The sequence below is a fragment of the Nanorana parkeri genome, unplaced genomic scaffold (genome assembly GCF_000935625.1).
Source record: "Nanorana parkeri isolate BGI_ZX_2015 unplaced genomic scaffold, ASM93562v1 scaffold1771, whole genome shotgun sequence".
NCBI classification, from domain to species: Eukaryota; Metazoa; Chordata; class Amphibia; order Anura; family Dicroglossidae; genus Nanorana; species Nanorana parkeri.
The window spans coordinates 262,335-275,682 of NW_017308039.1; the positions used below are offsets into that span (position 1 = coordinate 262,335).

Genomic DNA, 13,348 nt, shown 5'->3' on the forward strand with positions numbered 1-13,348 from the left:
GATAATACAAAAGACCCATACAAAAAAAAAAAGCTGCGTCAATTTACGCGATGCAGATGGTGAAACTAATTGGATTGAAAACAACGCCTCCCTCCAAAGGGCTTCATCCAGAGGCCCCAGATCCTTTTCCCAGCCCACTTTACATTTCATAGGAGATTTAATCAGGACCCCAGGTAGTAAGGTAGTACATTTGCATACATCTTTGAGATCAAACCTCTCGTCATAGTTGTATCAAAAAATGTATTTATAACCGCATTTACATTCATACAAACCTCACGTACACCTGGATGTACCGTGAGCGCATGCCTTAGTTGCAGATATTTATAACATTGAGCATTCGGTAGCAAATAACTTGTGTAACTGTTGGAACGAGCACAAAATACCTTGATCATAGATTTGCGCCAATGATTCATTCCCCATTTCCTTCCATATTCCAAATCCCTGGAGTTTGTTTACCTCGTACAGTACCCCATTATCCCATATCTGAGTGTATTTTGTAAAGTCAGAAAAATCCAATAAACCCTTAATTGATTTCCACATTTTACAAATTAATCTTAAGGTGGGAAGATTTGAAAATTCTTTTCAAGTACTTTTTTCAAGTAGTTTCAAGGGCCATAAGGGGGTCCCTATTGTAAAACAGACATTTAATAATATCATATTCCCCTATCCTCTGTCCTGGCAAGTTCCATCCCGCCAGGTGTCTAAACTGTGTGGCCAAAAACATTATCCATGGATTTGGAAGTGCCAAACCGCCGGTTCTCTTAGAATATTGCAAGATTTCTAGTTTTATCCGTGCTTGTTTCTTCTTCCACATCAACTCCCTAAATACTGTATTTATCCTCCTAAATATAGTTTGAGAAATCCAGCATGGAGAATTGTACAGTACATAGGAGAGTTGGGGCATCCAAATCATTTTGATAACATTTAATCTGCCAACCGGCAAAAGGGGGAATTTACACCATATCTTGCATTGTTTCTGAAATTGCTGCAAAATTGATATTAAATTATTTTCTAAATATGCCTCAACGTTTACTCTAATCCTGACACCCGAATAGACAAATGATTCTTCTATTTGTATATGCTGAATTTGCATCAGCAGTGGACATGGAAGAGGATCAATCGGAAGTAACATAGATTTTTCCCAGTTTACACATAGCCCTGAGAACCTACCAAATTCCAGAAGTAGAGACATCACTTCTAGTAAAGAGTGGTTAGTATCAGCTAAAAAGACCAATGTATCATCTGCATATAATAGTATCTTATCCTCTGCCTTACCCCGCTTAAACCCCACTATCTAATCTGAATGTCTTATTAAGTTAGCCAACGATTCTATAGATAATGCAAATAACAGGGGAGACAAGGGACACCCCTGTCTAGTTCCCCTCATCAGTTTAAAAGCTGGGGATAGGGCTTTATTTACTTGTATTTTAGCCGAAGGATTGGCATATAATAGTTGAATATATGAAATATATCGGGGGCCAAACCCAAATGCTCTTAACATTGCCCATAGATAATCCCATTCCACACTATCAAATGCTTTGGCAATGTCCAGAGACAACAAAGCTCTATTCCCCATTATCTCTGAGGGAACTTGCATATTCACATATAACCTTCGCACATTATCTGCCGTTGACTTATTAGGCATAAATCCGTTTTGATCCGAGTTTATTATCTTCTGAATAACCTTACATAGCCTATTCGCCAGAACTTTTGCCAAAATCTTAACATCAGATCCCAGCAAAGATATAGGCCTATATGACTCCGGCAGTAACGCATCCTTCCCCTTCTTTTGTAGAAGAATAATTGCAGCCACATACATTGATCCCTATTTCTAAAGCTTTCTCAAAAGTTTGTAACAACACCGGAAGAAAAGTAGAGGCATATTTCTCATATATCTCTATTGGTAACCCATCCAAACCTGGAGCTTTCCCCTTTGGAAAACTAGCCACGGCTACCTCTAATTCTTGAATAGTGAGAGGAGTTTCCAGACTATCCCTATCAACCTGGGATAACGTATTACATGGGATGTTACCTATATAGCTTGCCAGATCTACACTGCTATAGGTTGCTCTAGCGGTATAAACCCCTTCATAATACTGTTTGAACATCGAGAGAACTCGGTCGGACCTGCTGCACAATTGGCCATCCGTATCCTTCAACACATTTACAAACGGAACTTGCTCTTGTGCCTTCACCAACTGTGCCAGCAGTCTTCCAGAACTCTCTCCTTCCTCCCAGTATTTTTGATTACTAAAAAATAGTTTATTTTTTACTTGCATTGTTTCTGAAATTGCTGCAAAATTGATATTAAATTATTTTCTAAATATGCCTCAACGTTTACTCTAATCCTGACACCCGAATAGACAAATGATTCTTCTATTTGTATATGCTGAATTTGCATCAGCAGTGGACATGGAAGAGGATCAATCGGAAGTAACATAGATTTTTCCCAGTTTACACATAGCCCTGAGAACCTACCAAATTCCAGAAGTAGAGACATCACTTCTAGTAAAGAGTGGTTAGTATCAGCTAAAAAGACCAATGTATCATCTGCATATAATAGTATCTTATCCTCTGCCTTACCCCGCTTAAACCCCACTATCTAATCTGAATGTCTTATTAAGTTAGCCAACGATTCTATAGATAATGCAAATAACAGGGGAGACAAGGGACACCCCTGTCTAGTTCCCCTCATCAGTTTAAAAGCTGGGGATAGGGCTTTATTTACTTGTATTTTAGCCGAAGGATTGGCATATAATAGTTGAATATATGAAATATATCGGGGGCCAAACCCAAATGCTCTTAACATTGCCCATAGATAATCCCATTCCACACTATCAAATGCTTTGGCAATGTCCAGGGACAACAAAGCTCTATTCCCCATTATCTCTGAGGGAACTTGCATATTCACATATAACCTTCGCACATTATCTGCCGTTGACTTATTAGGCATAAATCCGTTTTGATCCGAGTTTATTATCTTCTGAATAACCTTACATAGCCTATTCGCCAGAACTTTTGCCAAAATCTTAACATCAGATCCCAGCAAAGATATAGGCCTATATGACTCCGGCAGTAACGCATCCTTCCCCTTCTTTTGTAGAAGAATAATTGCAGCCACATACATTGATCCCTATTTCTAAAGCTTTCTCAAAAGTTTGTAACAACACCGGAAGAAAAGTAGAGGCATATTTCTCATATATCTCTATTGGTAACCCATCCAAACCTGGAGCTTTCCCCTTTGGAAAACTAGCCACGGCTACCTCTAATTCTTGAATAGTGAGAGGAGTTTCCAGACTATCCCTATCAACCTGGGATAACGTATTACATGGGATGTTACCTATATAGCTTGCCAGATCTACACTGCTATAGGTTGCTCTAGCGGTATAAACCCCTTCATAATACTGTTTGAACATCGAGAGAACTCGGTCGGACCTGCTGCACAATTGGCCATCCGTATCCTTCAACACATTTACAAACGGAACTTGCTCTTGTGCCTTCACCAACTGTGCCAGCAGTCTTCCAGAACTCTCTCCTTCCTCCCAGTATTTTTGATTACTAAAAAATAGTTTATTTTTTGCTTTATTATTTTCAATCTGCTTTAGCTGTTCTTGTGCAGCGGTCCACTCATCACAAGCTGTTACGTTAGGATTTGCCACAAACAGCGTCTTTAAACGAGTCACTTCCTTCCTCCTCCCTATTCCATTGCTTCCTCGTCCTACTAATCTGCTGACATAAATATCCCCTCATATATGCTTTCAAAGAGTCCCATACTACCCCATGTGACGCAGAATTAATATTTGTGCTCAAAAACATTGATATCTCATGTTCTAACTTCTCTTGTGCTGACAATATAATTAACCATCCCGGATTTAATTTCCAAGGCAATCTAAAAAAAACTTCCCCCAGTTTCAATTATAGTGATTATTGGTGAACGATCTGAAAGTGATCTTGGTTGTATCTCAACTGATTTAATTAGTGGTATTACATCAACTGAACACAAAACTAAATCTATCCTTGATAATGTGTTATGTGTCTTCGAAAAACATGTGTATTGGTGTCCCTCTGGGTGCAACATCCGCCACACATCTAATAACCCAATTTATTTAGAGAAATTGTAAAAATAAGTGTTTTTTTGTGACATCCAAGTGCTTATTTACCGGGAATTTGTCTAGTGCTATATTCATATAATATCCCCATCACAATAACAAATATGTAACTTATCTTTAATAAACAATAACAGCTTCCGGAGGACCTCATTAGAGTAGGGAGGAGGGAAATATATGTTTACCAGCACGCATTCTACTTCATAGATTTTACAATGCATAAATACATATCTACCCTCTTTATCACACAGTGCTTGTATACATGAGAAAGCTATACCTTTACAAACTAGTATTGATACCCCTCTAGAGTATGTTGAATAACATGCATGAGCTGTATATTGCAGAAATCTGCGTTCCAACCATCCAACACTATCTCCCATCAGATGCGTTTCCTGCAGACAAATAATTGACGGCTTATGAAACATAATGCTGGATAGTACCGCACATCGCTTTGTCCTATTCCCCAGACCCCTAACATTCCAAGATATTATAGATATTTTTTTCCCTATCCATTAAGTTTGACTACCCTATGCTGTGACACAAAGCAGTTAGGCATAGCACTCCAATATAAGTAAAAATTTGATATTTGAGAAAGAGCTAAAAAGGGGGGGGAAACAACTAAGAAAAACAAAAAACCGCAACACACATTACACAACACGGTAACAAAACAAAAACAAGCCATTACTACATTGACCCCCCACCAAAATATACTCCACTCAGGAGCCATATAGGGGGTTAGAGACATTGGGGGGCATTTATCATAACTGTAGCAGCAAGCAAAACTAATAGTTAAAAATGAATCCAATGCATGGAAACTGTATTGCTATCCCATGTAGATTTATGCAGTCAGGATAGTGGAGCTATCCTTCATATAGTGTCCAAAATAATTGTCTAGCTTGATTCGTCCCGACGCGTTTCGCCAATGGCTTCTTCAGGGGATCAATGTATATATTGATCTAGCAGTAAAAAGAGAATTTCTTGCATAGAATTAATCTCTTAATGTATGGTCGCATAGGGCACATAGCACAGTATATAGCTCCTAGAACATTCATTATATTGTGAATCCCCACATGAATAGACACCCCCATCGAAGGTGACCACCCGGCACTTCACCAGGCACATGAAGTGCCCGGAGAGGACCGATGTTAAGAGGACCGAGAAGACAGTGCGGCCAGGATAATCTAGCCAACACTCTCAGTCCTTCGGCATACCTGGGACCTCGGGGCCATACAGAAGGGAGTGCCTGGGAAACACAGTGGAAGCCCAGCCAGCGCCGCTGGGGAAAGGCTCTTGTTGTAAGATTGTGTAATCTAGAGACTATAACGCACAGGCAAGTATTTGTAATGAACTGGATCTCAGCTACGGATCAATGAACCAGCTTGATTATTTATTAACAGTGTGTGGTAATGATATGCACTGGAGCGACGATGTTCAATTTGTAGTTTTCTACATAAGGCTCTCCAGAATTTTGAGATGAATTGTGGTCCCCTGTCAGAGACCAACTTGCTAGGAACCCCATGTAATTTATTAACGTTGGCAACAAAAACTTCTGCAGTTTCTTCCGAAGTGGGTAATTTCGTTAAAGGAATGAAGTGTGCCATTTTAGTTAGAATGTCAACTGCTACAAAGATAGTGTTATACCCTCCCGCAGGGGGCAGATCTACTATGAAATCCATTGAAAAAAATGGTGGTTAAACCTAGGTGCATTCTGAATATATAGAAAGCCATAAATGTAGTGTATGTGTTAGATACTGGTGTGAGATTGTAATTATATTAAATATGTATTGTTAGTGTCCAAACAAATGACTGAAATTGAATCATGACCTGTGTTTGTGTGATAGCATTGGTGTATATGATAGTGTGTAAATGCATGCGAAAAGAATGGTGCATAGGTGGTAATGTCAAGCCACTTGTCACCCTATACTGTCCATCATACCTACCCAATAAATGCTCCAATAATTGTCTCTTTTATACAGTATGTAAGGGAGACAAGTGGTATACTCACTCCAAAACAAATTTCCCCCATCCCCCCACCAAGTAGGACTCCCCCAGTCAGCTCGAAGTACATCATATGAGAGGTTGTATATAGTCGGCTATCCTTCTAATAGGGGAAAGGTTTGTACCTCGTTAGTGACCCAGGGAGAGATCTGACATGTTCTCCACGTTACAGCTCCATTGCATTCTCCACATTGACCCAGCGAAACCCCCTCCCTTAAATAGCCCCCACCACTGAATTGGACCGACCAGACACAGGTGTTCCGGTCGCCAATCAGCGGTATGGACTCCCCATGGCGCATGCGCGAGTCCGGCAAGCACGCGTCATATACGCCCCATCCGACACTACCTGGGCAACAAGGGAAGCCGTTCCCAGGAACCGCCCCCTTAGTTGTGTACAGGAGTGGGGAGGCTCTCACCACACAGATTGCAGATTCGTGCCACGGGAGCGGACATCTAGATCTAGGGGCCAGATGGATTGAGCATATGGAGTTCAAGAGGTCCCAGGCCATGACATCACATCGGTCCCTGTGCCGCATGAACCACAGCCAACGGGGATCTCCACCCTAAGGGAGAACTCATCTTTAATGATTTAATAAATTAAATAAATAAAAAATCTATACTGAACAATATACAGCAATATGCAGTAATCTACATGGAAAATGTGTCATATGTGCCAAGCACTATTCATAAATAATTACAATTCTCATAATCACATTGATACTAGTTTCAATACATTGTCTTAAGGAATACATCATATTGCATGATTATCCAAATCAATCTAGTTTGAGCTTACAATGTAGCATAATTTGAGAATCCTGTCCATTCGTTTACAAAGTAGTGTTATATTTTGCAAAACACCATATTACTTCATAGGTACAACCTATCTTTTACAAAATGGTACATTGTCTTTTAAGATGAATCCCTTATTTATATAAATATATCATATTAAATGATTACTCAAGTCAGTCTCATCTAGGCCCAAGTTGTCACAAATTTAGAAGAACATATCCATTTGTTTTTCAATACATTATCTTTAAAAAAAATTATTATACATCATATTGCTTCATAGGATTGACCCAGCTTTTATAAACTTGTACATTGTCTTTTGGGGATAACTCCCTCATATATATACATCATATTGCATGATTACCAAAATAGATCTCATCAAGGCCCAGATTATAACATGATTTGAGAAACATATCCATTATTTTTCATCTTTTTGAATTACATCATATTGCTTCTTAGGTGCGACCCATCTCATGTAAATTTCTACAATTCTCTTTTTGAGATAAATCAGCCCATCCCCAAATGGGCTCCATGGGACAGATATATTCAAAAATTCCTTTGAATTGTAAGATATAACTTTATTTTCAATTTCTGCTATTTGTAATTTGCATACTGATCGATGCATGGTCCAGGAGCCCCTTATCTGGGGCAAACCATCCAAAAGTAGAGCCTGGTAGGCGTTTACACCTCATCCTGTCTGCATAAATCTACATGTATGGACTGAAAATGCGTTCACTGGGCATATGAAAACCCAAATAACTCTCGGATAGCAATACAGTTTCCATGTATTGGATTCATTTTTAACTATTAGTTTTATGTACAATAAACTTTTGATATGTGAGATATATAATATATATATATATATATATATATATGTATGTCATTGCCTTTATACCTCTCTAGAAACCCTACATTCACTACTTTTGCTTGCTTGACTAATTTGAGGGGGGAGAGGTTTGGGCAGGGAGCCCTTTTTTTAGGCAATCCCCCAGGTTTTGTTTTGAAATCATAACTGGAGCAGAATAATCTGGAGCAGTTGCCTATGGCAACCAATCAGCTTCTCTCTTCAGTTTGTTCAGTTAAGGTTTGAAAATGAAAGGTGGATGCTGATTGGTTGCCATGGGCAACTGCTCCAGATTCTGTCTACTCCAGTTTTGATAAATTCCTCAATTCACACATAACACGTGCTGCGATTAGCTGCGGATGATCATAGCTGAATGCAGCTGATCACAGAGGTCCCATGGAGGAATTCATGAGAATCTTGCAATCGGTCCCATTCCCATATGTGAATGGGGGTCTGACAGATCTGGGGGTCAAAAGCAGATGATATTTCTATAATGTGAAATGTATCATTTTCAGAATATGGATAGGGCTTCTCTCCTAGGTGATTCCTCCAGCGTCCAATAGAATGTAACTTTTGAATGAAGTACTTTTAATCCAGAGTATTAAAACAACACCACTATTTCATTGCAGATTTTCTGGTGTTGAAAAAGATTCATCTTTTGTTTGAAGCTCTTGTCACACTTTAAACATTGAAATGGTTTCTCTCCTGTGTGAGTCCTTCAGTGAACCCTAAGCTGAGGTTTGGTGGTGAAACATTTGTCACATTCTGAACAGCTGTATGGTTTCTCTCCTGTGTGGATCTTCTGGTGTTTAGTGAGATATTTCTTTATTAAAAAGCACTTGTCACATTCTGAACATTAAGGCCCCATTCACATGTAGCGACTTATTGCGCGATTTCCGCCGCGATATCGCGCATTTTTGCCGCGCGTTATCGCGAGAAGTCGCCGGCTAATGATAGTCAATGGAGCTGTCTTAGCTCCATGTCGCGGTCGCTTCTACAGGACCCTTTTTTGTGCGGATTTTGCACGATTTTGCTTTTTTCTAATGGAGCCCGACGGAGAAGGTCGCGCTACCGTCGCTGGAACGTCGCCCCGAAAGTCGCGCTATCCCGGCCGCTGCAAAAGGTATGTCGCTACATGTGAATGGGGCCTTAAATAACTTGTGTGTGGGTTTTCTGGTGCTCAGTAAGATTTATCTTTCGTGCAAAGCTCTTGTCACATACGGGACATTTAAAAGGTTTCTCTCCAGTGTGAATCCTCTGGTGTTCAGTAAGATGTCCCTTTTGTGTGAAGCCCTTGTCACATTCTGAGCATTTAAATGGTTTCTCTCCAGTGTGAGTCCTCTGATGATCAATGAGCTGAGATTTGGTGGTGAAACATTTGTCACATTCTGGACACCAGTGTGGTTTCTCTCCTGTGTGGATCATCTGATGATTAATAAGATTGCTCTTTCGTGAGAAGCACTTGTCACACTCTGAACATCTATATGGTTTCACCCCCGTGTGTATCATCTGGTGCTTAGTAAGTTTTATCTTTAGTCTGAAGCGCTTGTCACATTCTGAGCATTTAAATGGTTTCTCTCCAGTGTGGATCCTCTGGTGTTCAGTAAGATGTCCCTTTTGTGTGAAGCACTTGTCACATTCTGAACATCTGTATGGCTTCTCTCCAGTGTGAGTCCTCTGGTGTTCAGTAAGAGATCCCTTTTGTGAGAAGCACTTGTCACATTCTGAACATCTGAATGGCTTCTCTCCAGTGTGAGTCCTCTGGTGTTGAGTAATACTTCCCTTAGTTGTGAAGCACTTGTCACATTCTGAGCATTTCAATGTCTTCTCTCCTGTGAGACTCCTCTGGTGGTCAGTGAGATTTGTCTTGTTTTGTTCGTACTTTTCAGACAGATTATGAATCTTCTGGTGAACTGTAAGAAGTGACTTTGAAATGAAGCTTCTCTCACACTCCGAGCACTCATATAGCTTGTGTCCTCCGGGATCCATCATGTGCTAAAGAATAACAACTTAGCAGTAGTATATTTTCAGTCTCCTGACGGTGGATCTCTGAAAAAAAAATAGAAATACATCGTTATATAATATTGACAACAGATAAAGAACCTCGGAATTACATTTTTGCATTTTTCCACTACAGTTGCATGTCTTCAGACATATAAATATATAATTTTCCAATAAAGGTTTATGCTCATGCCTTTTCCTTTTTTGTTGCATCAACAGTCTATTCTCTTTGTGTATAATGCTACTCACCTCCTGAAGCAAGAGATCCCAAAATATTGTGAAATACGTTGAGGTCTTCCTCGTTCACTTGACCATAAGAAGATCTAGCATATCTTAAGATATATGGACTGTAAGAAAGTTTGCATCGGGGCATATATTGGACACTGCTACAGCAAAACTTGTGGTTGTAAGCTTTTCAGAGATGTTTAAATAAAGATGAAATGTTTTAAAAACAAATATACTTTGTCATATGAGTACCATTAAAGTCCGGCAAAGATCCATCAAAACTATTTCATTATAATTTACATACCAATTAAAGCAGTAATCAATATACAACTCAAATTAAAGTGCAACAACATGTAAACATTATTTCATAATGTCCAACATCATGTGATCATAGTTCTCTAATCCAATAACAATTATTGTGCATATCAATAACGTACAAAAAGCAAATTAAAGTGTAACAGTGTATCATTAATCATACATAATATTCAAAATTGTGTGATCGGCAAACATCCACCACTGTGTAGGAATACAATAGATTTACACCTTCAGTCTATTCTAATATCAGCAGTGACGAACGTTCATCCAAGGCATAAGGATCCAAGATGCCACTCGATCCACCACCATGTAAGTAATATCAATTTATTATCCTCCATGATAGTCACCCCGTGCCACAGACACCCCAAATGGAATCATACTCAGCATAAGGATATGACCCTCTTGCTTCCAAAAAAAAAAAAAGGTCATATAGCGCAGTGTGTTACTATGAACTATCCGGGAGATGAACACAGACTTCCAAAATTTTCTCATAAATCATAAAAATTATGTTGAGGAAGGCTCTAGCATAAAATGATTTCCTTAGTAAAACAATACAAAACAATGCACAGGTACTCTCATTCTTTGGTGCCTAATCCTGCACCCGGATAAAACATTAAGCTCACTTGCAAATAAAAATGCTGCGCCACGACAGGCAATCCATGCACACAGATAATCCACCAAGTTACATGATATGGCAGTGTTAGACCCGCCCCTATGCGTTTCATCAGCAGGATGTCCTCGGGAGCTGCGAAACACTGAAAACCCCATATATTGTATCTCCTCTCCATTAACTCTTTCAGCACTTCTTTCAAAGCTTGTTCCCAATCGGATTCAGGCACACGAAATTCCCACTTAAAAGATAAATTAATTGTCTCTTAAGGAACACATTTGTGGATGGATCCAGACAATAAGATTCCAACCATAAACATGTAATGTATAGCACAAGCACAGCAATTGGCATAATAGATATCATTGGTATCACCAATGGTAATATGACAGGTCTCCCTGGGTATCATAATAAATTCTTGATTAATAGCATATACTAATATATATTAGTAACATATATGAAATCAATCATCAACCTTATTAGACATATGTCAAAATACCAGTGTATGCCCCACAAGCCCCAGGCACCAAAAGTAATGTTCAATATCCTTAATTGTCTTGAACATCATAAAATGTATTCATTGACATATATAATGATGTGTTATCAATAATCGTAAAAATACATAACAGATCTTAATAAATAGCAAACATGCCAATTGGGATCAGCTAAAGCACTATAAACAGACCGGCATCAACTAAGGCATTAAGAACCAGATGATGATCAGTCTTCCAACACCACCAAACAATAAGAAGATAATCATCAATATAAATCATAACGCAATAGCCAATACTTAGATGTTATAGATAAATGATACTGTAGAGTGATAGATGAATAATAAAAAACCCATTCATTAATAATATAATTCAAATTTTCAATTAATCCACCTCATGTGCCTACATAAATGTTAAATTATATATATCAAAAATGAATTAAATATATAAATACAATCATAGCACATCTCAAAAACCCAAATACACTGAAATCTCCAAATTACAGATTAGCAATGAAACAATTTAGATCTAAGTTTACATTGAGACCCCCCTGGCTGTAAAGTTCTCAATTCATAGATCCACTTTGTCTCATTTATCAAAATCTCCCTTTTCATATTGGACCCTCTCCAATGTCTATTTACTCTATCCATCCCATACAATCCCAAAATGTACTTTGTCAAAGTGTCTTGAAATGCTATTTTGTCAAAACCCTTTTTAATATTAATGTGCTCCCTGAACCTTACTTCTAACTTTCTTGCTGTAGGACCCCCATACTGTATTGCCATACAATAATACAGTTAAATCTGAAGAAGTGGGTTTAACCCTTGAAATGCGTTAGCTATTGTCCACCGGAAATTATGGACACCGGCACTCCAAGGTAGAATAACATCTTTTTATTGACGTTTCATGCAACAATACACTAATTGCAATAAGTGTATTGTTGCATGAAACGTCAATAAAAAGACGTTATTCTACCTTGGAGTGCCGGGGTCTATAATTTCCTATATACTATTCAGACGGTGGCCATCCGTCGACTACTGATGCACCCAACCTATTACTACGGATTAGCGGTAAGGAGTGCAATGGGTACATGGACTGTAACCATTGTCCACCATCACATGCTGAAGGGTCTCTTTCGTCTTCTTTGTTCTGTACCTGGGTTGTTACAGGATCTCTATCTCTGCAGCTGTCAATAGGGTGTTATTGAGGATTTTGGGGTAGATCCCTATAGCGCAGATAATCATTTGTTTTTCTTATTAGGGGATTGTTTGCTGATGTTGTCTGGACTGAACATGTGAATAGAATGGACGTCTGATTTTTACACTCTGTTCTAATAAATGGTATTACACGAGGGGAAGGCGCTGTTTCTTTTATCTCTTTTCATTGACATCTAGCGATACAAAAGCTTATGACATCATTCAAACCAGGATATGCATCAGCTTTAAACTCGAAACTCCATCAGGCTTCCCGTTGCAGAATCTTATCGCAATTCCCACTATGCGGATCCTCATGTACCCTCTCCAAAGCCACAAAAGATATCAATGTGGCATTGAAATGATATACTAGACCCACGTGTCTACTACCGTGTTTCCACGAAAATAAGACACTGTCTTATTTATTTTTTTTGCACGAAAAAAAGACACTAGGTCTTGTTTTCGGGGGATGTCTTACCTGGCTGGACGAGGTCCCAGAAAGCGGCGTGCTATTGCCGGTCCCGGCGGATGATATGCCGCCTCCATCGGGCATGCGGGCGCGTGTGGGCAGGAGCTGCGGCTGGTGTGTGGGCGGGGCGGGAGCTGCGGCCGGCTGGCGTGTGGGCGTGGTGGGAGAAACGCCGGCCGCTCACAGTGCTCTCATCCTGCAGCGCTCAGCCGGCTGTCACTTTCTTTTCTCCCCGCTGGGAGAAAAGAGCAGCGCCCAGCGGGGAGGAAAGAAATCACGGATGCGCCGATGTATCGGCCGAAACATGGCTCTT

General features: G+C 39.5%; 1 protein-coding gene across 1 annotated transcript in view; it reads right to left on the reverse strand.

Moving 5' to 3' along the window:
- The window catches only part of LOC108799619 (zinc finger protein 845-like), a 28,690-nt gene extending 18,967 nt beyond the window's left edge, over positions 1 to 9,723 (reverse strand). The window contains 1 exon segment of the mRNA XM_018571511.1: positions 8,893 to 9,723. Within this exon segment, the coding sequence (XP_018427013.1) occupies positions 8,893 to 9,723 (831 nt within the window).
- Positions 9,724 to 13,348: the final 3,625 nt, after the last annotated feature.